The 23,405-nt window shown below is 50.6% G+C and overlaps 1 protein-coding gene across 4 annotated transcripts in view; it reads right to left on the reverse strand.

Moving 5' to 3' along the window:
* The window catches only part of NACC2 (NACC family member 2), a 62,191-nt gene that overhangs the window by 17,717 nt on the left and 21,069 nt on the right, over positions 1-23,405 (reverse strand). Inside the window, exons 1-2 of one of the 4 annotated variants that reach the window (XM_037399399.1) lie at positions 5,040-5,211; positions 2,696-3,622 (exon numbers count right to left, since the gene is read on the reverse strand). In XM_037399399.1, coding sequence (XP_037255296.1) covers positions 2,696-3,560 — 865 coding nt within the window. In that variant the 5' untranslated portion in view covers positions 3,561-3,622; positions 5,040-5,211. Of the gene's footprint in view, positions 1-2,695; positions 3,923-4,475; positions 4,777-5,039; positions 5,212-23,405 lie in introns of those variants that run through there. The other 3 variants (XM_037399400.1, XM_037399398.1, XM_037399397.1) reach the window with 3 other exon arrangements.

Genomic DNA, 23,405 nt, shown 5'->3' on the forward strand with positions numbered 1-23,405 from the left:
CCCCTCTTCCACCAGCAAACCCTTGGCCAAGGTGGTGATGTGCTCCTTGCCTCTCTGATCCCGGCTTTGCAGATGCATCCCTGATCCCGACTTTGGAGATTCACCACAGTACTGACTATTAAAAAGGGGTGAACAAAAATAAATTTTAAAAAGTCTTGGGGCAAGAAGAGGCTTTGTGACCCCCACCCCCAGGCCTGGCAGGGTCCTGCTGAGCACCTTTCCCCTGCCCCGGCCTTGGGAGTGGTGGGTGATGCTCAAGGGAAGCAAAGAGCATCAGCCACCAGTGCCCTACCACATGCTCGCCAGCATTAGCTCAGTCAACACTTCATCCGGGAAATGAAAGAACAGAGAAAAAAGGAAGGAGGAAGGAAAAAAAAAACCAACCCTCTGAAATTCAGGGCTTCACTGCTGCGCTCTTCTTTGGCTTTGTTTTTGTTTTTATAAACGGGGCTCTTGGAAACGTTGGCAATCACTATTTTAAAGGGCTCCCCCCTCCCCCAGGCCTTTGTAAGGCTGTCGGGATCTACATGCCAGGAGCAGGATTAGCTGGCTTCTCTCTTCCATCTTATGGTTTTATTATTCTGCACCTTTTGAGGGTACAGTTTATCCCGAGTAATTAAAACACAGTTAGCTGTACAAGTCCAAACCATAATGGAATAGCTTAGGTTTTATTTTTTTTAATCTCTTTTTTGTGTGCCTTCTTTTGCAGGAAGCCTGATACTATAGCTGGCTTATTTAAAACAGGAAACTCCCTTGAAATGTGCTGGTGCGGACAAGGTATTTTAGCAGAAATGTGGTATATTACAGCCTTACAGCGGGGCTGGTGCTCCTGACCTGCCTCCTCCCTGCCTGGCCCCTGCCTCAGCATCACGACGCGGTTCAAGTCTTCCCCCTACAGAAACCAAGCAGGAAAACTTCACTGCGGGATGCCCGGCTCCGGTGCGAGGGCTGGACGGCTGCAGCATCTCCAGTGACATCCCAGAAAGCTGCTTGTATTTTCACTTTTCCCACCGGGATGACTCCTGCACCACAAGAATTAGGTACAGCCTAATAGCTGCTGCCTGCACCGTCCCGGGGCTGGCCCTGCCCTTGCCTCTTGAATTAATTTTGTTTTGTTACTGCCTGAACTGGTCCCGTGGCAGGGAAGGAAAACACCATGTCCAAGGGTATAATCCCATTGCTCTGAGGAATAACGCCGCGAGCCCTGGCGCCGACGGCAAACCCACATTACTCACAGCATGCTCTACAGCGGGGAAGCGCAAAGCAATATAAACCCAAAAGCGGTGTGCGGGAAAGCAGCCTGATTTCTGATCCGTCCAACCCCTCCCAGCTCCTGCTGGGTGGGCAGCCGTGGAGCACACCCTGACCTTGTCCCCATCCCCTGATCCCACTCCTCCTTGCCCACCCAGTATGGACCACTGGGACCTGAAGCGCGGCAGACAGAGGAGAGAGGCTCTTCAGGCTCATTTTCAACAACTGGCTCATGCGCTTTTCTCAGCAAATATTTCTAATATTAAAATAGTAACACTGGTTAGTATGCTTTCCCCCTTTTGCAAACAGCTTGGTAAAAATGCTTGGAAAATATTGCTTGTCTGCTTTTGACCTGGCAGAGGGACACACCAAGGGGACACCAGGCTCAATGGGATGGGATGGGATAGGATGGGATGGGATGGGATGGGATGGTGTGTGGGGATGAGCTCGTTCTCAGTATTAGGGAAAGCCTGGCTTTAAGTAACAGAAATGGTTGTATTTGTCAAATCGTCTCCCTCATTTAAGAATAAAATCAAACGGCTTTGAGGAAAGCATGCCAGCTCTTCAACAATTGAGAGTTAAATATTTGCAAAATTAGTCCAGCAATTTCAGCGCGGAACCATAGCAGGGAAAGTGGCTCCAGGCAGGAGGATGCTCCGTGCAGCCAGAGCAGGCGGGAAGATGTCCCTCCCTGGGGAGCGCCCGTGGATCAAAGCTGCCACCACAGACACCTGCAGCTCTGACGGGGCAGCCGCTGTGCCAAAGCCGAGCCTCTGCACGCGATGCTGCGAGCTTCATCTGCGCGGGATGCAGGCACACCCGCAACCCAGCCGGGCACCTCCCCCTAGGGGGACCATATTTGTGATTTACATCATAAATAATGATTTATGTGATGTCTTTCTCCCTTCCTCCAAATGTCAGATGTTCATGACACTTACAAAATTTTTATTCTAAAAAGCCAGGACAGAAGGAATGTGCCTTGCACCTCGCTGAAGACTAACTCACAGACCGACCACCTAAGCGCCGCTGGGCCGGCAAGGGCTGACGCTTCCCTCCCCACAGGGGACTGTCCCTCCTGGACAACCCATGGCAGGGGAGCTCAGCCACCACCACGGGATGGGTGTCACCACCCCACGGCTCCCATAACCACCAGGCTCCTCACGGCAGCCTCAGCCAAAAAGCGAAGGGCTAAGCCAGCCCTGGCGGCTGACACAGCCTCTCGCCTGAAGACTGGGGACACAGCCCAACACGGAGGACCTGCCCCTGCCACACCTGGACACCAGCACAAGCTCACCACGTGCATCACTTTCCGCACCATGCTACATAAATAAACTAAACGAAGCCCCCGAAGACAAAAACTAGACGCACAAGCCCCAAACTACCCGTGTCGGCTGGAGAAGGACCAAGGAGAGCAGAAAACCCAAGATGAGAGACCATCCATTACCAGAGTAGCCTCCGGAGGATTTGATGTACATCTGCCCATACTGCTCCTCCACCATGGTGTCATATGCCTCGTCGTCCTCCTCGTCCTCCTCATTGTGGTAGGAGGTGGGGCTGTCAGTGGTGGGAATGCTGCTGGCGCTGGGGCTCGTCCGCTCCCCCTGTGAGTACTGGACCTGCTGGACGTTGGGGATGAGAGTGGCCAGGTTGGGCATCCCATAGTAGGAGACGCGGGAGAGCTTCAGGGGTCCCGTGTTGGGGCCGCCGCCGCCAGCCCCCTCGCGGGTGCCGGGCTCGAGGGGCCGCTTGCCGGGCAGGCCGGAGAGGGCAGCCGCCTGCAGCTCCAGGTTCTCGTGTTTGACACGTGTGAGGAGCGGGATGGGCATGGAGGGGGACATGACATAGGGCGCCGAGGCCGACTGCAGCTGGTTGCAGGGGCTCTGCGGCTCCGAGCTGGGGTCTTCGATCATGGTGGTCTGAGAGTCACAGTGGGGAGAGCTGACCTTGAACATCAAGTCCGTCCCTTTCTCCACGATGTGCTGGATCTGCAGGAAGCCCGCCGTGTACATCACCACCAGCTGCTCGCTCGCCGCCATGGTCAGCTTCCCGGTGTAGCAGAAGGAGAGGATCTGCTGGAAGCAAGCGGGGGGGACGGTACCCGGCAGCTCAAAGGCGTTTTTGCTGTTCCCACTGAACAAGTCTCGGAAGTAGAGGCTGCTGGCGGCCAGGACCGCCCGGTGTGCCTTGAAGGCTTGGCCCTTCACCACGATGGAGACATCGCAGTACAGCCCCAGCAGCCGCTGCTCGTTCAGGCAGCCCAGAACGGTGTTCCCGAAGTTGGGAATCTCTATGTGCAACATCTGCGACATGGCTCAGGATCGGCTGGAGCTCCTCAGACATTCAATGCAGGAATATCCAAAGTAGGGCACATCTGAAAAACGGAGAAGGCAGGGAGAAAGGCACAGCGTTTTTAGACAGTTCACCAAAGCAGGCAGAAGCAGAGGAACCCACCTCACCCGACATCAAAGGCTCAACGCTAAGCTCGCAGAGCCGTGCGGAAAAGTGATCACTTATAAAAATTACTTATCGATGTTTTCAAACGACGTAGGAAACGCGACTGGCGGATGGCAAAGGATATTCCAAAAACGCGAGTATTTTCTTCAAGTTGCGGTCTGTTTAAATAAGCACCGCTGATTTATTCCCCCGAGGGTTTTACTTTATGCAGGAAAACCTGAACGGTAATGGGAGAGGAGTGAACAGTAAAGCAAACGTAAGATAGTCAGACAGATCTCGGGTGGCATTATATAAGAAACACAACAACCAGCAGCTATGTTGAAACTACAGAAAAGATATTTATAAAACAATGTGCCGTTCTGCCTGAAATAAATACAGGATTCTGCTCAAGTGACAGCTCCCAGGAAAAAAGCACTTTGAAAAGCAATCTTCCCATTTGCACCAGAAAGAGGGAGCATTTCAACAGTTAAACCCCTTCTCAACAGATTTATCCTCCAACAAAACGAGGCTTATCTCCAAATTAAGCCAGATATTTGAGCCCCAATAAAACAAACCAACGTGCCGCAGCAGCCGCCTACCAAGTTGGCTTCTTCATTTCTCCCCTAGACCCAAAGCGGGGCAGGGGGAGCCTCAGCCCAGCCCACTGCCCCCCCCCCCAGCCCACCACCCCCGGTTGGGGGGTACCATCCCAGCGGTACCCAGGACCCTCCGGGCAACCTCCCAGGGAAAGGGCTCAAGGCGACGGCTCCGGCTGCGCATCCCCGTGGTACCTTTGGGCCATGGGGATAATTCTGCCCTTCACCCAGCCGGTGATGCCTTGTGTTCAGAGGGACCTGGCGTGCAGACCCCCTGTGCCGGCGGAGCAGGGAGCGTCAGTGCAGCCCGTGCACCGAAACTCCAGCGAAGCAAATCACTGCGGATTCACCGGGAGCCCAAACCCCCCCAGCCCCCCTCCCCAAGCTCCACGCAAGACTCCAGGAGATTTCCAAATCCCGTTTGCCTTCAATACCACTGAAGAAAAACTATGGTTAACTAGTCGTGAAAGCTGGTAAGAACAATATTAAATAAATTAAAAAAAAAGTTTATCTGCGAAAGATTTAAAAAAAAAAAATCACTGAAAAGAAAATAATAACCCACAAAGAGCGGCTCTGTTCCCATTGCTGGGGAAAAAAAAAAAAAAAAAAAAAAAAAAAAGTCCTATCTGCAAGGCCACGGGGTAACAGGAAGAAAAGGGAACACACTCGGAGCCAATTTAATTGTATCTGCATGGTCAAAAAAAATTCTTCCGAGCAAGGAAGTTCCCGGTCCCCTCGCTTGGCAGGGAGCGAACGTACCTTCAGCAGCCCCTGTCCCCAGCCGCTCGCCGGAGGGGCTCTGCGTCCCCCGTAGCGCCCCGCTATACGCAGCGAGGAGGGAAAAAAAAAAAATATAGTATCAAACCCTGGGTTTGTATCTGCTGTAGCTCAAGCTTTTACCAAGTCAAATCTCCCCGGCAGCGCACAGCATCTAAATGAATAGGCCGGATGCAGATTAACATTCAGGCTGCTCTCTGCAATGAATAGAGCCCTTTGATTAGGGACCTGAAGTAAATGCCAGTTTCAAACCGAAGCTTTAAAAACAGAGAAATATCAGTGCCAGAGGAATGCTCTCAGTGTTGGTACAAGACAGACTTTTGATGAGTCACTGCAATGCAAACAAAGATGGCAGAAATACTGTACTGTATGCTGATGAAATGCTTAGTGGTGCCACGGCAACTGAGACAGGTTTTAAATTTATAGTGCAGTTTTGCATATGAATTACGCTGTAAACTGCCTCCCCTGCCATCTAGTACATCCAGAGTGTCAAAGCATTTAAACTATTCCAAACAGTCTGCAGAGCTGGCACTGCTGCTGGTTAACTCCTGCGGCTGGGAGGAAGGCGCAGGGCGGGGGCGGCCAGCATACCCCAGCATCCTCCAGTAGCCCCCCAGCATCCCCCCAGAATCCGCATCACCCCGCATCCCACCCCAGGGGCTCCCCAAAAACCACCCGCCCAAAAGGACAGCTTCGGGAATGCCCAAATCTGCCCCAAATAAAGGTGCTCCTTGGGCAGCCACAGTCCTGACTGCTGCCCCCCCCAGCCCCCTCACCCCACCCCTACAAGAAAGCCTTTCAAAAGCAGGAAAAATGTTTACCCCTTGGGGAAAGCTTCTTTCAGTCTGTGGCTGAATCCACTAAAAGCAAATCCATTTGCTTAAGTAATGAAATCCTAGTCACATTGTCTCCTGGATTCAGATTTTAAATTACCTTCGCATTTATTGAGCATGTTTGGTGCTTTTTTCTGGGAAAGAGGGTGGGGCCTCACTTTGCTTACTTCTCTCTTGCCCAGAGCATTTTTTATTTCTCCTCTTGGTCTCGGATTTGTTTCAATAGCTCTGCTTGGATGGTCACACACAGTTAAAATTTAGGAGATTAGAGGTGAAGCCATCCTTAGAGGAGGATAACAGTAGGGAGTGCAGACAGATGGGGCTGGTGATGCTCCATCATGCTCCTCCGCTTCCACCGCCCAAAGAGATGTTTGGTGCAGTAAGTTCAACTCCACAGCAGCAAACTGCTGTCACCCCGAGCGCCCGGAGCTGGCTGTCTTCCCCTGCTTGTCCAGCACCCAGCACTAACACCTCTGCTCTGCACCCCACAGGACCCGCAGCACCCTGGTGCCTGGATGCTCCCAGCCAAGGACCGCTGGGAGCTCCACGCGTTGGAAGCGCTCAACGGGTTCATCCAAACCCCGCGTCAGGTCAATGGGATCTCTGCCTGGTGTCGAGGAGGAGGTTAAGGCACCGAGAGGAGACCAAGGTGACATCCTGCGAGGAGGTCAGCGGTGACACCAAGACAGCCAAGCCCAAGAACTCTTCCACCCATGACACCGCTAATCTCTGCTGGGGAAGGAAAGGAGTCAGCCCTGGCAAATGCAGATCCACTCTGGGTCTGTGAAAATTACTGAAAAAAATCTTATTTTACAGAAATAAAACTTCACCGCTCAGGCACCTGAAGGAAGCCTCATCCACGGTGATGGCAGACCATGGGTGGAGGGGGATCTCCTCCTCTTTTCTTCCAGCTCTCTTAGACCTAGAGGAGAGACCAGGGGGGCACTGGAGGGGGTCTCCTTGGACCCGCTCCCAACGCTCTGCCTTGGAGAAAGCCGGCAGGGCAGGATGCGTGGGACCAGCCAAGGACAGCTTGGGAGTGCAGAACAAACCAACTTAAAACAGATATCAATTATTAATGTTGCTTAGAATTTGCTCTATAAACAAGCCAGGCGTGCCAGGAGGAACCCATGTCTCTCTCTAAAACCACCAAAATTGTGCCGGTTCAGGGTATGCTTAAGCCAGAGAGAAGCAGCAGAGTGCCCCAGCCTAGCAAATTATCCGCAGATTTCATGTAAAACCTCCATGAGACACCAGAAATGCTCCCCACAACTCATCCTGCCCGAGGTACGCCTGCCACGGGACTGCAGCCTGGCCTGACCGCCCCAAAGGGACCCCACCCCCAACATCACATCACCCCAGCTCCTGTGGCCTCTCCGCCAATTCCAGCAGATTTTGTAGCTGCTGGTCACAACATGGCCGAGCTTGCCGGTGGCACTTGCTGATGGTCTAAACCTCCAGTTCTCCTGGAGAAAAAAGGTCCTGAAATGTGCTCACAGGGAAATGGTGGGGGAAAAAAAAAACCCAAACCCAAAACCAAACCACGTTTGGTCTAGAAAGAGCATCAAGGAACAGGAACAGAGCTGTACCACCAAGCGGCAAAGTCCAAAGCACTTCAGTAAACCATAGCCCAGGACTGCTGGATTTTTGCTACTTCCTCCTGCCTCTGCCTTTTTATGACCAGAATATAGGTCATAACCCGAACTCATCAACAAGCCAAATCCCCTCAAAAATCCCAGAAATAAAAGCAGGCAGTCTTGATAGCAAGGAGAACCCACTCACCATCAGACCCGCACAGCCCCTAAAAACAACAGCACCAAAACATTACCGTGACTAAACAGCAAATGCAACAACACTTGATAATGTCTAACTTAAAAATCTCCTCTATGAAATACGATTTTATTATTTTTTTAAAAAAATACAACACCAAGCGACTTTTGAATGGTTTAGAATGGCTTCAGCCCATCTGACGCGGGAAGAGCCTCGCTGCAGGAAAAATGACCTTAGCAATTACAGATGTAAACTGTATTTTGCAATCTCGTCCCCCAAGCTGAGCTGCATCCCAGGGTGCAGGAGGAGCCCTCAGCACCATTGCCACCCAAAAAAACCCCAGTCCCCTTCGGGCTGCCATGTCCTACAGGTGACAGATCATCAGATGGACACCTCCTGCCAAAGGAGAAAACTTGAACAAGACCAGATTAATACCAGCCACCACCCCCACCCTGATTATTTAAGATACGTGACCATTCCAGCAAAACATCATTTTCTTTTCTAATGGCATCCTCTTTCCCCAGCTCCTGGATGTAGCAGGACCATTTGTACATGCCTACGTGATTTTTGTAAAGTCATAGCCTTTGTCCCAAGATGTTCACAAAAAAAGCAGCCGTTATTTGACACGACTTCCACGGGAGTTTGAGAATTCTCAGTTTCTGCCTTCACGTGCTTTGGGGAAGAAAAAGCAGGTTTGCTCTTTCCCAAACTATTTTCCTGCTCTGAGGCCTCAAAGGTCGGGGCGAGGCAACAACAACAAAGGGAAAAAGCATCGACCTCGAAAAAGATGCTGGCATCAGAGCTCCCCTGGGAGTAATCAAAAATAATTAGATAATGTATTTAAACTGTTGGGTTTTTTTCTTAGCCAACGTATAATGAGACTTGGAGGCTTCACCCCCTCACTCCCCCCAAAAATAACACACAAAGCCAAGCCCCCAAAGCCGCAGGTTTCCGGCTGGAAGGTGCGCGGGGCAGCAGCTGGGGCTGGGACAAAGGCTGCGGGACCCTCCGGGGGTGGGAGACAAAAGTAGCCGAGGGCTGTCACCCCCACCCAGCCAAAGCCCCTCAAAAGAAAAGAGCTGAAAAGTCCTGCCCTTGAAGGCCCCAAAGGGTCAAAGGAAACTTCCCTTTCTTCTGTAAATGAGGAGAGAGGGGGAAAATCCCACCCCTGGATTTGAGGCTGGCAGGGGGGTGTCACCTAGCCAGCTAGGGGCTCCCCAAAACCCCCTGGCCACCCCGGGGAACAGGGCTGCCACCCGCCTAGCTCTTGCTACAGCTTTTTGTCAGGGTGCCCCCACCTTTGAATGACAAGCAAATGCAATTTTTACATAAGCCCAAAGGAAAAAAAGCAACAGCTAACTGCAAAACTCGCCGGCGAAGTACCATTCCCCGAGCACGGAGCTGCTGTGACGCCTTAAATAAAATAAAAGAGTAAAATAAAGTCAAAATAAAGTCAAATAAAAGGCGCTTCAGGTCTAGGCTGTGCATACCCCCTCCATGCACCACAGGTCAAGGTGTTCAGGGAACCGAGGAGCAAAACCAGACAAGTCTTTGCACCCCCCCACCCCAAAAAGGAGCATCCCCTCGCCCGTGCCGGGGAAGGGAGAGGGGCTGGGGCAGTGTGTGGAATGCTGCGATCGCCCCACGGTTTAATGCCGGTCTTCGGCAGGGCAAAGAAAACAAGGTTAAGTTCGGTAATCAAATGACAAGTCACAGCGAGACTCCTCTTCTCTCCTGCAGCATTTATTTCTGCGGCTCCGAAGTATTTATTTTTGAAATGCTGCAAGTGGCAAGCAGCGAGCGGTGCTAGCGTACCCTATTTTTAGCGTGGCAGTCAGTGGCAATGGGTGAAAGAAGATTATTTCTGCCTTATTAAGACAGCAGAAACTGAATTTGCAAATATTACTAAGTAACACAAGCAAGGCACACGCAGCAGACATGCAGCACGCAGCTCCGTTTGCTTTATAATCCAAAAAATTTGCACGGAAAGTAAAGACCTGGAGGCTCGTGCAGGGAGCGGGGTTGGAGGGGAAAGATGGAAAAGTGAATTAAATTAATGCTGATGATGCAGCCCAGCCGGCACGTGCAGGCAGGGGAGCCCGGGGATGGGGTGCCGGCAGCAATGCTGGGGGGGACCCCGGCACTGGTGGCAGCTCTGTCCTGCTGCAAGGTGAGTCACCAGCAGACTGGGCGCACCACCGCCGCTCGAGGTCACCCACCCGGCAGGCTGCTGCCTCCAAAAAGTGCCGTCATTCAGCCAAGGCGAAGTGTGTTATTGCCATTATTATTTAATTAGGTCCGTGTCGTCCCCCCCCCCCGCCTTATCTATCACTGATTTTAAGAGCTCTCAAAGCAAAGAGAAGCAAAAATAGAAATTGCAACATTTTAGATTCTTTTTTTTTTTTCAGCTTGCTGCAAGGAAAAGGGGAAGGGAGAGACATGGATAAAAAAAATTACAATTATTCTGCAGAATTTCATTTTTTGCAACCTACTAAAAAAACTCCAGACCCCAACTTAAGTTACATCCATCAGAAAGCACACAGCACCCCATCACCATGCCTTCTGCAACGCATGCATTGCCTGCATCCCATCGCAAATGTTAATTCACATCCGTAACACATCAAAAAGACAAGTGCCATGCTGAATTGTATTCTCCTCGCTCCTAGTACACAACAGCAGAGCTAGCAATATATAACATGCATGACTCAGTTCTACCAGCGTGCCACTACGGAACAGAAAGCCTTAAAATAAAGTAAATATCTTAAAAGGTCAATTAAAAAAGCTTACAAAACATCAGACGCTGCTTCTTGCTAGAGCTCATTACCTAGTATGGTGGAGCTGCCTGTGTGTTTTTTTTCTTGTTGAAGTTAGTCTGTGAGTCAGCATTAACACACATGAGAACATCAGGAATACTGCCTAGTTCTGATGCAATGGAGGTTGTTAAAAAAAAAAAAAAAAAAAAAAAAAAGAAGAAATCACGCTCCGTTTGGACAGGAGCCTGTAATTCAATTGCCTTTACTTTTCAATTACTGCATAGCCTACCCTGACCAACCTGCAGAGGGGAAGGAAACTTTGCTTACATCTCTGTCTTAAAATTAATGACTTTTACTTTTGGCTACAGCTTATTCTCCCTGCTTTAAGAAAAAAAAAAAAAAGTAGGCATAATATAATTAACCCTTCAAGGGCAGCTGAGCCCTTGCAGCAACCCGGATCTTCATGTTTTTGTAGAAATTTCAAGACTGGAAAACGCTACTGCCAAAAAGTTCTGGCGAAGGAAGACATTTATACATTAAACTTTTAATACTCTATAAAGTGAAGCTACAATTGCATCTGAGCTTGATCCTTAATGGAAATATAAGCTTGCAGAAAGGGAAAGTTACAGACTGCAGAAATTTAACTCTGTAGTTCTAGAAGCAAATACTAGATTGCACAGGATGTTTTGCAAAACTGAGCTTTCTGATCTTTGACCAAAAAACCTGAGAAACCGAGAATCTGTGACATGAGGTGGTCACCTCAGCCGGCTGCCCACTCTCCCCAGGCTGACAGGGCAAAGCAAATAACCTGCATTTTTCCAACATGGCATTAATTGCCTACACTTCAGCAAACAAGCCTATCTCTCCCCTCTTCCCGGGGTGGGGTGGTGGTGGGGAAACCCCTGCAGACTCATCCCCGACTCCCAGCATCAAGGCGGGAAGTTCAGGAGACCCGACCCTGACTTTTCATTTCTGCCTTCTCTGCTCCTGCAACAAAACCCTTCACTGGTCCGACAAATCCTGCCCAAAGCTTCAGGATGGGACTATTTCTGTAACATGCCATAAAACGCCCACAGACAACGCTGCAGCCCTGAGTATTTATATATATATGATAGCAGAATATAGAATAATAGGTTAATCTATTATATATATTTTTAAATATATATATATAAAAGATATATGCTCAAGTACATCTTCGGAGCCAACACCAACACCTTACAGGTTCTGTGCTGCTGTGCCACAGCTGACCAGCCACGTCCCCAGGATTGCCCCGCTGATGCACAGCCCCAGCTAAAGCACATATGTGGCTCGGATTTGGGGGTTTTACGGAGGTGCAAGCCTCATGCAGCAGAGGACGGGCAGAGGTTGAAAGTAAGAAAGTCTCCCCAGCGTTCAGGACATGCTTCAGACACGTGCTGCAAACACCGAGCTGATCCCATGCCAATGAACACCAACTGACACCCCCCACCCCCACCCCCCAAAAAAAAAGTATAGCTAATGCCTATGGATTAATAATCCAGTGGATCACAAGCATACTCTAAATCCCTGTTTAGTTTGCTGGTTCTTTCTATGAGGTAGGCACAAGCACTATAAAATTATTATATTTTTTAAATACACAAGTACAAATAGTTATTAATGCTCATTAACCAACAAGGCAACCCCCTGAAATTAGAGATCAATCACTTCTGCTGCCTCCCTCGCATGCAAGGGTCTGTCTCAAACCAGTATGAGCCTGGTGGGGCTTTTTTTTCTTAAGCATGTGGGATACTTGAATACAGATGAATTGAGTTTTAAAGGAAAAAAAACCCCAAGCAGCAACTTCTGGGCCAAGTTCTTGTGTGCCAAACTTTTCAACTGCCACAGCACAGCTCGACAGTGTTTCAAAAGAATTTAAGCACTGTTTTGAATACTGCTGACAATCTTCCTCATCAAAATTTGTAATTTAAATACCTCAAATCTGAAAAGCACGCTCCCTGGGGCAGGCTCCATTCTCCCTCCCCACCGCCCACCCTCCCCAAGCCCCATTCGGCACAAAACCCGTGGCTTTCCATATCTGCCTGGCTTTCCCCCCACCTCCCGCAGCCCCCCAGCATTGCCCCCCAGGGGCCCCCGTGCTTGGGCAGAACCTTGTTCCTCGGATTACCCGTGGATGAAACCTCTGCGTGTGCTGCAGCGCCCCAAAACACCGTTATTTTCCTCTTTTACAACCACAATGCTACTTTGGGGACAAAACTATTCACTGGTTTAGAGATAAACCCGTGCTAACCAGGCTGCCCTATGGCAAGAAGGGGTTAATCCCAGGAGCCCCACTTCCCAACCCTCTGCTACCCAGCAGCTAAGACATTCCCCTTCGGATGTGTCAATAAACCCCAAAATAATTTTCTGTCAATAAGGCTAATTGGAGAGGAAGGGCAAAATTAATTTCTGGGGGCTGTATGTGATGTTCCAGGCAGCAGCTCCATTTTGGCAGGAGCGTGTTTAAGATTCCCTCCCAGTGCTGCAAAGCACCTTGAAAGGTCGACGAGCGCTTTCATATTCTCAGATCCATCTACAACGCTGCAGCAGATGAAACGGATTGACCTAGACGAGAACTGAAACACTCTCTGTGAAATAATCCATCAACACCCTTCGCCAGCCGCAGCCGCCTCTGTCATGGGCACGCTTGGAAATCGCACCTACCTATTGCAGCCGATCCGGGGCTCGATGGGTTTTAAATCACGGCCCCATTCTCCTGGGATGTAACCGAACACGGCATCGATAGCTGCAGAGCCGCGGAGACGGCACACAACATAAAATACCTCCATATTAAAGTGTGTGCAAAGCCTGTGCCCATTACCGAACTCATTAAAGACAGTGATACTTTGTAACATACTCTAATCTTTAATATTCATAGCTTGCTTCATTTGCATATCATGCCATAAATAGTTGAAGCAGAGGTAAAACACAAAGCGCTCTACTTGCATTTCTAATTATGCCTAAAATCAAATGTAAATCACAACACATCCAAGACACTGAAAATATTAAATTTGCTGTCTCTCCGTTAAGATTTTTTTTTAAAAAAAAACCACAACAAAAAACAAAACACACACGCACAAACCCAATTATTTTTAAAAAGAAAAATCAAAGGGGCTTATAGGTGTGTGTAGCAGGGAGGATGCTGTTTTAAGTGGGGGGTTCGCACATGCGAGCCCCAGCGACGGACCCCAGCCGTAGCCCCTGGGGCCAGCGCTGGCACCGGCTCATCTCCCAAACTCCTAAAAAACCTGCATTTCCCACCATGCTGTGCTGCAGCTGCTCATTTAACCTTGGTCTTTGAAGAAACAACAGGAGCCTGTTCCTCGGGGGCAGCTGGGAAAGCTGATCTCCAGCGAAGGAGGTAAATTTGAAGCATCAGCTTGAATGTGAACTCCTGCCACGGTGCTGGGCTGGCTGGAGCGCGGTGCTTCGGCATCGCGAGCTGGCGCAGCAGGGGAAGCGGTCCCGGGGCTGGGAGCTGCCAAATCCCCAGGTTTCATGAGAAAAGAGGTGTCCTGGGGTGCCCGCACTCAGCAGCTCCCGGTTCCAGAGGGAAACAGGTGATTTCTGCTCACAAAGTACCCAAACTGTGCCCAGGTGGCATGGGGCATTTTTTTCTGCTCTGCTTTTTCCTGAAACATGGAAGAGCCCTCTGAACCGGTAGCTGCCCCGCGGCACCCACTGACATCAATCCCATGGAAAAGGCTCGAGGTGCCACCCAACTGCCAGCAATGCTATCTGATGTTTCCATCCTTTCGGCTGGGCTTTCCAGAGCCGGGTGCCCTCCAGACACATCCCTGACATTATCCCTTACAATAAAGAGCCACAGCAAATCTACCTGCCTCCTCCAGAGAATGTACTGGGGAACTGGGTGGTGTCATTAACAGCTCGTGGGATTGCAGCCCCCGTGACCCCGGAGGAATGGCTCCACAACAACTCCCATTCCAGGAAAAGCGCGGTTCTGGTGCGGCACAGGATGAGGAGCCAGGCTGCACTGGAGCGGGTTGGCAGCAGAGATGAGACCTGGTGTCCTCCCCTGTACAAGTGAATTAACCACACTTCCCCCACTTCACAGAGGCATCCCAGAACCCAATATCTGTAAAGCTACTTGGTATCCTCGGGTGAAAAGTGTTATTAGTACATTACGGCCAATGGCATAAATAACTCCCCTTTAACAAGCTTGCTTCTGCATCAGGCACCGGGGTCCTCTTGATTTCATGAAACTCAATCACCACCACGTGAAAATGCCCATTTTTAGTTCAAGAGCACTGGCAGGGGCACAGTGTGAGCTCGCACCCACACGCTGCTCCCCACAGGGTGGGTTCCTCAGCCCATGACCCACAGGACCTGCTACAACCCCAACTCAACCCTGGCCCTGCTGCCACATGCCTGCCCTTCCCCATGCCAAGACATCACTCCTTGCCCATTGCACCGATCCAACACACTGCTGCTGCTGAACCTTCCTCCTCTTCATCCATCTCCCCGCTCCTCCTCTTCATGTCCCAACAAGCTACTAGCAACAGAGGGGCACAACTTTCACGGTACTCAAAATAAAATAAAGTTTAATGGATTTCTGTCCAAAGATTTAATTAAAATTATCTAAATTTTGCAAAAGTAGGACACAAATTGCACATCTGGGGAAGCCGTAAGGCGCCCGTGCCCAGCAGAGGAACGCGGAGCGAGGCAGGCTCGCTGCCACACGGCGCGGCCAGCATCCTTTCCCACTTACCTTCCCTTTACCGCTGGGATTCCAGCTGCATAAACCCACTACATCTTAATGAAAGGCTTTTGTGGGTGGCTGTCCCCAGAGAAAAATACATTTTTAAGTCACTTGAACCGAGACTGATTTTGAAGAAAGAGCCAGCTAAGTATCACCAAAGGGAGCCGGGCACCCGCCAGTCACCCCGGCTGGGAGTGCGGCTCCAAGCCATCGCCTCTCCCTTATTAGATTTTTCCCATTTTACAAAAAGCTTAAAGAGACTTCTGAGAATGCAAAGCTGAAAGGAAAAAAAAAACAAAAACAACTGTTTATCATCACCATGTTCTGCTCCTACTTGTACACCAGGTTTCCAGTGTCCTCAAATCCCATCAGTAAGTGGGTCCAGGGATTTATGTGAGGGTCCCCCCATGCTCTTGTCCTCCCCTGGTGCTACAGCTCATCCTGCCCCTTTCCAGATCTGTGTCCAGCTCAACAACAATATCGCATTGGTTCTATTAAAGAGCTGAAAAATCTTTCTTGCAATATCAACTTCCAAAGAATTCCAAGACATCCTTAAATTTAACCCCAAAAGGTGAGTGTTTGCTCCGTCCCCCAGCCCGTGCTGAGGGAGAAGTGAAAGCGAGCTGCTCACAGCCTGCAAAGCTTTTCTGCTGTTCGTATGTACCCTGGCATCTTGCCCGGACCTATTTTTAAGCCCATTTACTAGAAATCCCACAAATTAAAGGAAATACGGATAATGTTGTAAGAATCCTTTGGGCCAAATAAAAGCTACACATAATTTTCCTTGTGCATCAGAGTAAGATCCTTAACCACAAAAACCAGATTTCCCCAAAGCTCTTTTGCAACAGCAAGAGAATCTTGTTTTGTAAAAAGTTGCTTTGATTCACTCCTGGATTACAGGGAGCGCAGCAGACACCACTGCCTCCCGGCCAAACCAGGAGAGGTGATTACTGTTATGAAACAGAAAGGTGTTAGGAGAACACAAATAAATTAAACATCTCTAGCTCTGGAATGGTGACTATTAATGACAGCAAAGCGTGCAGAAAGCGCTCATGGAGAGAGGCTGCAGGATGTAGGTTATTGGGTTTTTTTCCTTTTTCCTCTGCAGAGTAGACTGTGGCATGTTTTTAATTTCTAGCTTCTTTCAAACGGTGTGTTCACAGTGCTCATGAAGGGCCAACGTGCTGAAAAGCCTCCTCCAGCACCCTGCTGTCCTGGGCAAATTCCTGCTTGGTGCACCCCAATCCCACCTTCTCCCAGCTCCGAGAAACCCTGATAATCTGGCTTTGACAAACCATCAAATCAGAAGACCACCAAACTCATGTCACTTGTCCTCATGCCAAATCCTGACCTGTTCCAGGCAGGACAGTCACCGCAGACTCCCTTCTCCATCCTCTCCAGTCCCCATCCCTAACTGCATCCCAGTACCACAGCGGGGCTGGGGGTCCTGCCCCCCCAGGACAGGGACAGGATGATGCCAACACAAACTGTGCATCACGCCAGCCATGGTGATGGGCCTCCACACCATCTCCTCGGGGATTTTATATAAAACAGTGATTTCATGCAAAAATAAATCTGAGTTCTGTATCTCTGTATTTATATAGTTACAGTGGGGTCTCGTGAGGTGAGCACAAGGGAGGGGCAGTGCAGGAAAGAACTGATGGGTCCTTCTGCAGGGAGCTCACCCACCACCCTGGAAATCTCCATCCTGGGTGAGTGGTACCCGTGGCTGGAGACAGAAGCCCCCCATTGGGTGTCAGCCCCCCGTTTCCCACGGGCACCCCTCACCTGCTGCCACAGGGAATGGGGAAGGGGCAATCGGCTCCGACGGCCCTTCCCCTCCACGCACTCCCCAGCTGGAGGGGGCTGTCCCTTCCCTTTCACCCCTTCCCCACATCGCCTGAAGGAGCATCCCACTGCAGCATCTTCTGCTGTTGGGAAGGACAGAGAGAGCTGCTGGTTTATACAGCATCCGCAATTTTAACTATGCAAAAGACTCCATTGTGCTAAATAAACTCCAGTAACAGCTCTCATATTTCGGTAGGATTGAAAAGACACTAGCAACCAGACACAGGTTTCAATAAAATTCAGAAGACAAGCAGAAACAGCCCCAAAACACAACAGTAAAAGGCTGCATTTGTGGTTAGTCCTTGCAGGGAGGGGATGAAGGGAAGGTGCGTCCTTCCCAACAGCAATAAAGTGAAGCAAAGCAATCATCATCAAACCCGGCTCCCCCTTCGCTCTCATGCATCCCCAGCAGTCACTTAAAATGTCTTCCTCGCAAACATTTCAGCTTCCTTTTAAAAAGAAAAATAATTGTACCAGGGTATAATCACTTCTCTCCTACAAATGCACAGATCCAAACAGTTAAACACGCAACTTCGGGAACTTTCCCAAGATATATTTGTTTTGCATGGAAAACAAATGTTTGGGGTTTTTTTCCTGCCTGGGAAAAATATTTAAGCACTAAGTTTGTGAAGCCAAGTTCATTTATTCCTGTTTTACGTTGCTGCTCATGGGGATGTGGTGCTGGCTGATGTCGCGAGCCCCCGGCCCACGGCTGCACTGGCACGTGGCCCCAGGAACACTGGCCTGGAAAATGGTTTTCTCCATGGCACGGGATGGCAGGACATGTCGAGGGATGGCAGGACATGTCGAAGGATGACACTGCGGCCACCCTTCCCTGAAAGCCGGAGGTTTCCCTCCCAGCCCCGCCGGCTGCAGTTCATTGCCATCACACTCCTCAAAACGGTAAGTCTTTTCACAGCGATGCTCTTAGAAATAGCAATACTTGATTTGCATTTCCCTGCGCACCTGCCTTTCTTACGGAATTCCTGGCCTCACTGTGTGCAGACAAACTCCTCCTTGTCCCCGCAGCTCCAAGCATCTTCCACCTCCGCCGGCCCTGGGTGGGACCAGAAAGCTGAGGCAGCAGTGGGGAGCAGTCCTGCAGCTGGGATGCCGGCGGGGAGATGGGGGACAGGCAGCTGTCCCCACCGAGGTGGCAGTGTGGCAGTGAGGTACACGGTGCTGCCGTCGCCGTACAGAGCAGCAGGACTCATTGCACAGATATTACTGAACACAAACCAGCCCCGTTTCTCAGGCCAGGTTCTGCTTTCACCTGCACCAGTACCTTTGGCAGATGCATTTCAGAAGCGCGTGAATACACCTCCCCTGCATCCCTCGCCGCCTGCCGTGCAGTGCCCTGCTCCCGGGGAGCCGGTGGGGATGCAGAGCGGGAGGCAGCAGTGGCAGCACGGGGCGCTGACAGCCACCTCGCTTGCCCCCAAATTGGGGAACCCGGAGAACAAGCCTTGGTCCTTCACTGGGGACCGACGTAGGAGCAGGCATGGAAAAAAGCCCCCCCTGGGGCCAAGTACCACGTGCACGTGAGAACATGGGGGGCACCAAAGGGTACCCCTGCAGCAGCATCCCCGAAGCACAGCTGGGTGGCAGCTGCCCCAGGCAGCCCCTCAGCACCCAGACACCGACCTTCCCAGGACAAAACAAGGGAATATGGCCTGTAAGGGCTTTCCATGCTGAGAAAGAGCTTCCACATGCCAGCTGGGACCCCCCAAGGTCCCTGCCCTGGGAGCAGAGATTGGTTTGCATGCCGGCAGCCCTCCCCTTCCTGCGCAACAGCCCTTTTCCCAATTCCTATGAACTGGGAATGACAGACAATCCTGTTCTCCCAGGGAGCTCTCTGCCAGGGAATTCCTGCTTATTTCTAAGAAGGGCTCGTTCTGGCCTGCCCCTGAGCAACACCAGCCTTTCATCAATTAAAAGACGATAAGAGAGATCTGTTCAGCCCCGGATCTCAATTACTTGCTCAGACACCTGGAGACTTTTCACACCAGCCGCCAGGTCCTTCAGCTTTTTGCAGCAACACAGCAAGTGATTTGCCTCTATTTTTTCCATTTCTCCGTGTATTTTTGAAAAATCTTTCTGGCCAGTTAAACCAGAACCATCACGATTGCGAAATCCAGGAAATTTGCTGCAACGCTCTGTAACACTTGCAAGGCAATTAGCCAAAACCTCACACAAGTAAGCTTTTTTTGCCACACCATTCTAACCACCGAGCATTAACCCATTTTCTTAGGAAACAACATCTGCTGAAATAACTTCCTAATCTAGGAGCAGGCATGGAAAAGAAGCCGCTGCAGTCTCTCCAGCCCACAGTAAACTGAATTTTCAAGAAGAGTTGTCCCACTCAGAGGGTACCGACTCGCCCCAGCTGAGCAAATGGCTCCTTACACAGACCCTCTCCCCAGAATATTTATTACCTGGTCAGGAACAGTAGCATCGAAGGTTTCCCTGCAGCACCGATACGCTTAAGAGACGGTGCTTCCCCATAGGAGCCCACGGCAGAGGCGATGGTGGAGCAGCCTGGGGCTTTGGTGCAGGAATTTCCACCCCTGAACCCAACTGTCGTGGGGTCTCTTGGAGCTACACCCTATAGCTGTAGGAATAAATCAAGGCACAGGCAGGAGAGCTCCTGGGTAATCATTGGTAAGAATAAAGAAACCACTGGGCAATAAAGCAACCATTTCCACTCCCTACCCCTGCATTTACACAGCTTTTCTTCCTGGGAAGATGTCAACATACAGCAAAAATTAAGCTTCATGATTTGCCCTAGGAAACAGTTCTCACAGATAAACTGAGGCAGAGCATGATAACGTAACCAACGTTACACAGTGAACCAGCGCTGGCAGGCAGAAGACAAAAATCACACTCGATACTTTTCCCTATTTCAGATTAAAACAGCAGCTCTGCTTCTGTGCTATTTGTTATAACTCATTCTCTCCCTTATTCTCTATCCCTGCTTTCTCCCCCATCCTGAAAAACCAATAAAATAAAATAAAAAGCTTCCTTTTGGGAATGCAGCATTAATAATACTGCTACCATCTGTTGATAAGTCCAACGACCTGCACAGGGAGGGAAGAGGCTGCAAAGCTGAAAGGGAGTCAAGTGTTTGCATGGTTTTATTGAGAAATGAAATCCAGCTTTAAACACAGTAAATCGGAGACTATTCTGAATCACCTCTTGAATTTTTTAATGCTACTCCTGGGAGCACTGAAGGTAAATATGTTAATTTGACTTCAATCATGGTGCAGGAAAAAAAAAAAGCACAGTGTATTAGTTTAGGGTACCAAGTCTTAAAACTATTCATGCATTTCTGCATATTTTATACTCAGCAAATAAAGTTCCAAGGTTCTATAAGGAGGCTGCAAAATTATTCTGAGTAAGCAATAATGAGGTGTGCATTATATAAGGCTGATACTAATGGTAATCTATTATTAAAATTTAAGAGTTATAGCAGCTACATTGCAAACAGTCCTACAGCACTTTTCCTTCCCTAGGAAGGGAAAGCAGCAGCTGGAGAGGGAGGCTGGCGAGACAGTGGGTTTTGTACGTGGTGCACGGGGTAATGCTCCCCGACCGGGTGTTGCACCCCAGGTCCTTGGGGTCATCGCTCTGATGTCTCTAGTGAGCTCCCCCGCAGTGTAGCACCACCGCCCGCTCAGGCACGGTCACGAGCCACGGCAGGTTCATATTCCCAGCGTGTTTAATTCTCTGCCTGATGTTTCAGCGTAAAGGATCTCCTAAAATGCACCGGGCATTAAAAAATTAACAGGGTTTCAAGTTTGTATGCTGCAGCGATCCTCAGGGCTATCTTGATGCTTGATTTCTGCTGCGATACCCCACTTAGGCTGCAAGGAGGCCAGGAATGTGGCCCAGTAAAACCCAACCTGCTTCTCCTACCTGCCAAATCCCCTCCAGAAGTCCAAGAAAAGCAGCATCACGACATCCCGGTTGGATACATGACCCACGTCAGTATTCAAACACATCAAGGGAAGAGCGCGGCACTGCATCGCATCCTAGTGATGCCCACCAAGCTCAAGCACTTTGCTTGGTGCTGGTGTGAGCTAGACCTGCTGTGTTCCGCTTGGATGTTGTCCTGGGAACCGGCCACTCTCCCCAAGGGGGAACCACTGGGTGCTGTGGGACCCGTCCCCGGCACCTCTCAGCACTGCTGTGAGAGAAACAAATGGCAAACCCGCCGCCCCCCCCCGCCCCAACCCCCCAAGTTTGGCTTATCTTCCTCCTTCCTACATCTTTTGGTGAGAATCAAAAGGAGTCTCTGGGGGCTGTAAATCTGTATCTGACAAACCCGTACAGAAATAGGCACATCGGCGAGGGCCCAGGCGCTGCAGCAGCGCTGGGCATCTCCACATTTTAACCTGTTATAACTCTGTCTCGCGGGGTTCACAGACCCCAAACACATGCTGGGAACTGGGTGGTCTTGCTGCCATCACCTGTCCCTTGGAGGACCCCCCCCGCTTCGGTTTGCATGAAATGCAAAATTCAATTTTAGCTACATTTCAGAGTGTATTGCTAGTGTACAGCCAAGTTCTTTTTTTCAAATGAAATTTTTCAGTGAATTTAGATCCCAAAGGCAGTGTTCTGCCCAAACCAAAGGATAATAAAGCATAATAATTTCAGGAGAAACAAACTTACTCTGAGACCTTTCTGCACAGAAAAGGATCTCAAATAGTGACGAGCTCTTTGCTCTCCAGGCTGGATGGGACACTGGGGAGCAAACCAAAGCAGAAAGGATGGAGGGGGCACAGAGCAAGTCGGCATTTGCTGGGTGCTTACAGCATCCACCTGCTCTGTCGGCCCATTCCCTGCTGTATCACCACCTACCTGGGCTGAAGGAGTTAACAACCCTTCTGGGATGGCGTAACAGGAGACCAGAGTTAGTCATCTAGGCATGTCCTGATCGGTATGAACGGGAGCTGGCGTGTGAATGAAGTTGCCTTGGAGATGCAGCCAAAACCAATGACCAGATATTAACTTTTCACAACGGGGCTGCCAAGGGAGGCAGAACATGCAAAACCAGCAGGACGACAGTTTCCAGCCAAAGGCGGGCGCATCCGGATACAATAGGAAGGACCCCCAAGCCCACCCCCACCCCACCCCCCGAGAAGTTAAACCCCACATGTCTTTGCTCAGGAGGCAGGAGAAATTTCCCCTTGCAAAGCCAAGCGGGCCAAGAAGGGCTAGCAACAGAACCCTGGTCTTGGACGTTATGGGGGTGGGTAAGTGACCCCTGGATGCAAGATGCTGTCTGCCCTTGGTCTAATTTTAAAGTTGATATTAAAGACACCGGCACCCATCTCCTTACTTTTTTCTGGAAGCAGCTTCATAAGCAGAAAAAAACAGCTATGGGCACCTTACACAATGAGATGTCATTAAACAAAACCAGTAACAAGTCATTCAAAGGCTGGGCTGGCGAAGGATTAACATGTCAGCAGACATCCCCTGCCCAGCCCCCCATGCTTTACCTCCGCTTCCCAAGGCAGTTTTGGAGGTGGATGAGCAGGATGGGGCGGCTGCTCCAGCCGCCTGCTGGGCTCCTCCGCTGGCACCCGGCATGGTCACTCGCCAGGAGGAAACTCTGCTTCAGGCAGAGGTTTCTCCATCTCAGCTCAGAGCCAGGCAGCTTCCTACGGGGCGTCTCTCCCACCCTGCTTCCCAAGGGAACTGGGCGAGGTGGACAGCGGCGACCACCCAGGCTGCACCAGCAAGAGCATCCACAGAAGCCCATGGATGAAGAGCACGATCAAAGCTCTGCTCCCCTGGACCTCACCTCCCTCCAGCCTCACCGCAGCACTGACCCAGGCAAAGAAGCTGCTTTTCAGCCACAAGAAGGCTTGCAGTGCCTGAGATGAATCGGTGCATCGCCCACCCCTCCCTGGGCAAACACTGCCTGCCGCTGGAGGACACACACCACCAGGGGGGCACCCCCCACACCACACCACTTTCCAACCCAAAGCCTGACCCCGAAGAGGAAGGTGCTTTTCAGGCTCTACCTCACCCCGGCTCACCCAGGGAATGACTTACGGGGGGACAGGATGCGGGAGAGCCGTGATCCCCCCATCACTGCTGCGCTGGCCGTGGAACCCAGCCCCCCCGCCCCCCCCCCCCCCCCATGGACGGGCTGTAACACTGCTCCACAGGCTGCCTGGGCCACCACGGAGCCCAGCAGCGCCCGCCACCTCTCTCGAGAGGAACGTGAGATGAAATGGACACATTTGTATTAAAGCCTGAAATGCAGAAAGCTCCCCGTTCCCATCCGCATGCCAGCCCCTTGATATTTTTTCCCAGAAGGAAAAACAGAAGATGCTTTCCATAAGCAGACGATTTCAGCAGCTAATTTTACCATCACTTATGGTCGACTTTATGACTAAGA

The sequence above is a fragment of the Falco rusticolus genome, chromosome 9, assembly GCF_015220075.1.
Source record: "Falco rusticolus isolate bFalRus1 chromosome 9, bFalRus1.pri, whole genome shotgun sequence".
NCBI classification, from domain to species: domain Eukaryota; kingdom Metazoa; phylum Chordata; class Aves; order Falconiformes; family Falconidae; genus Falco; species Falco rusticolus.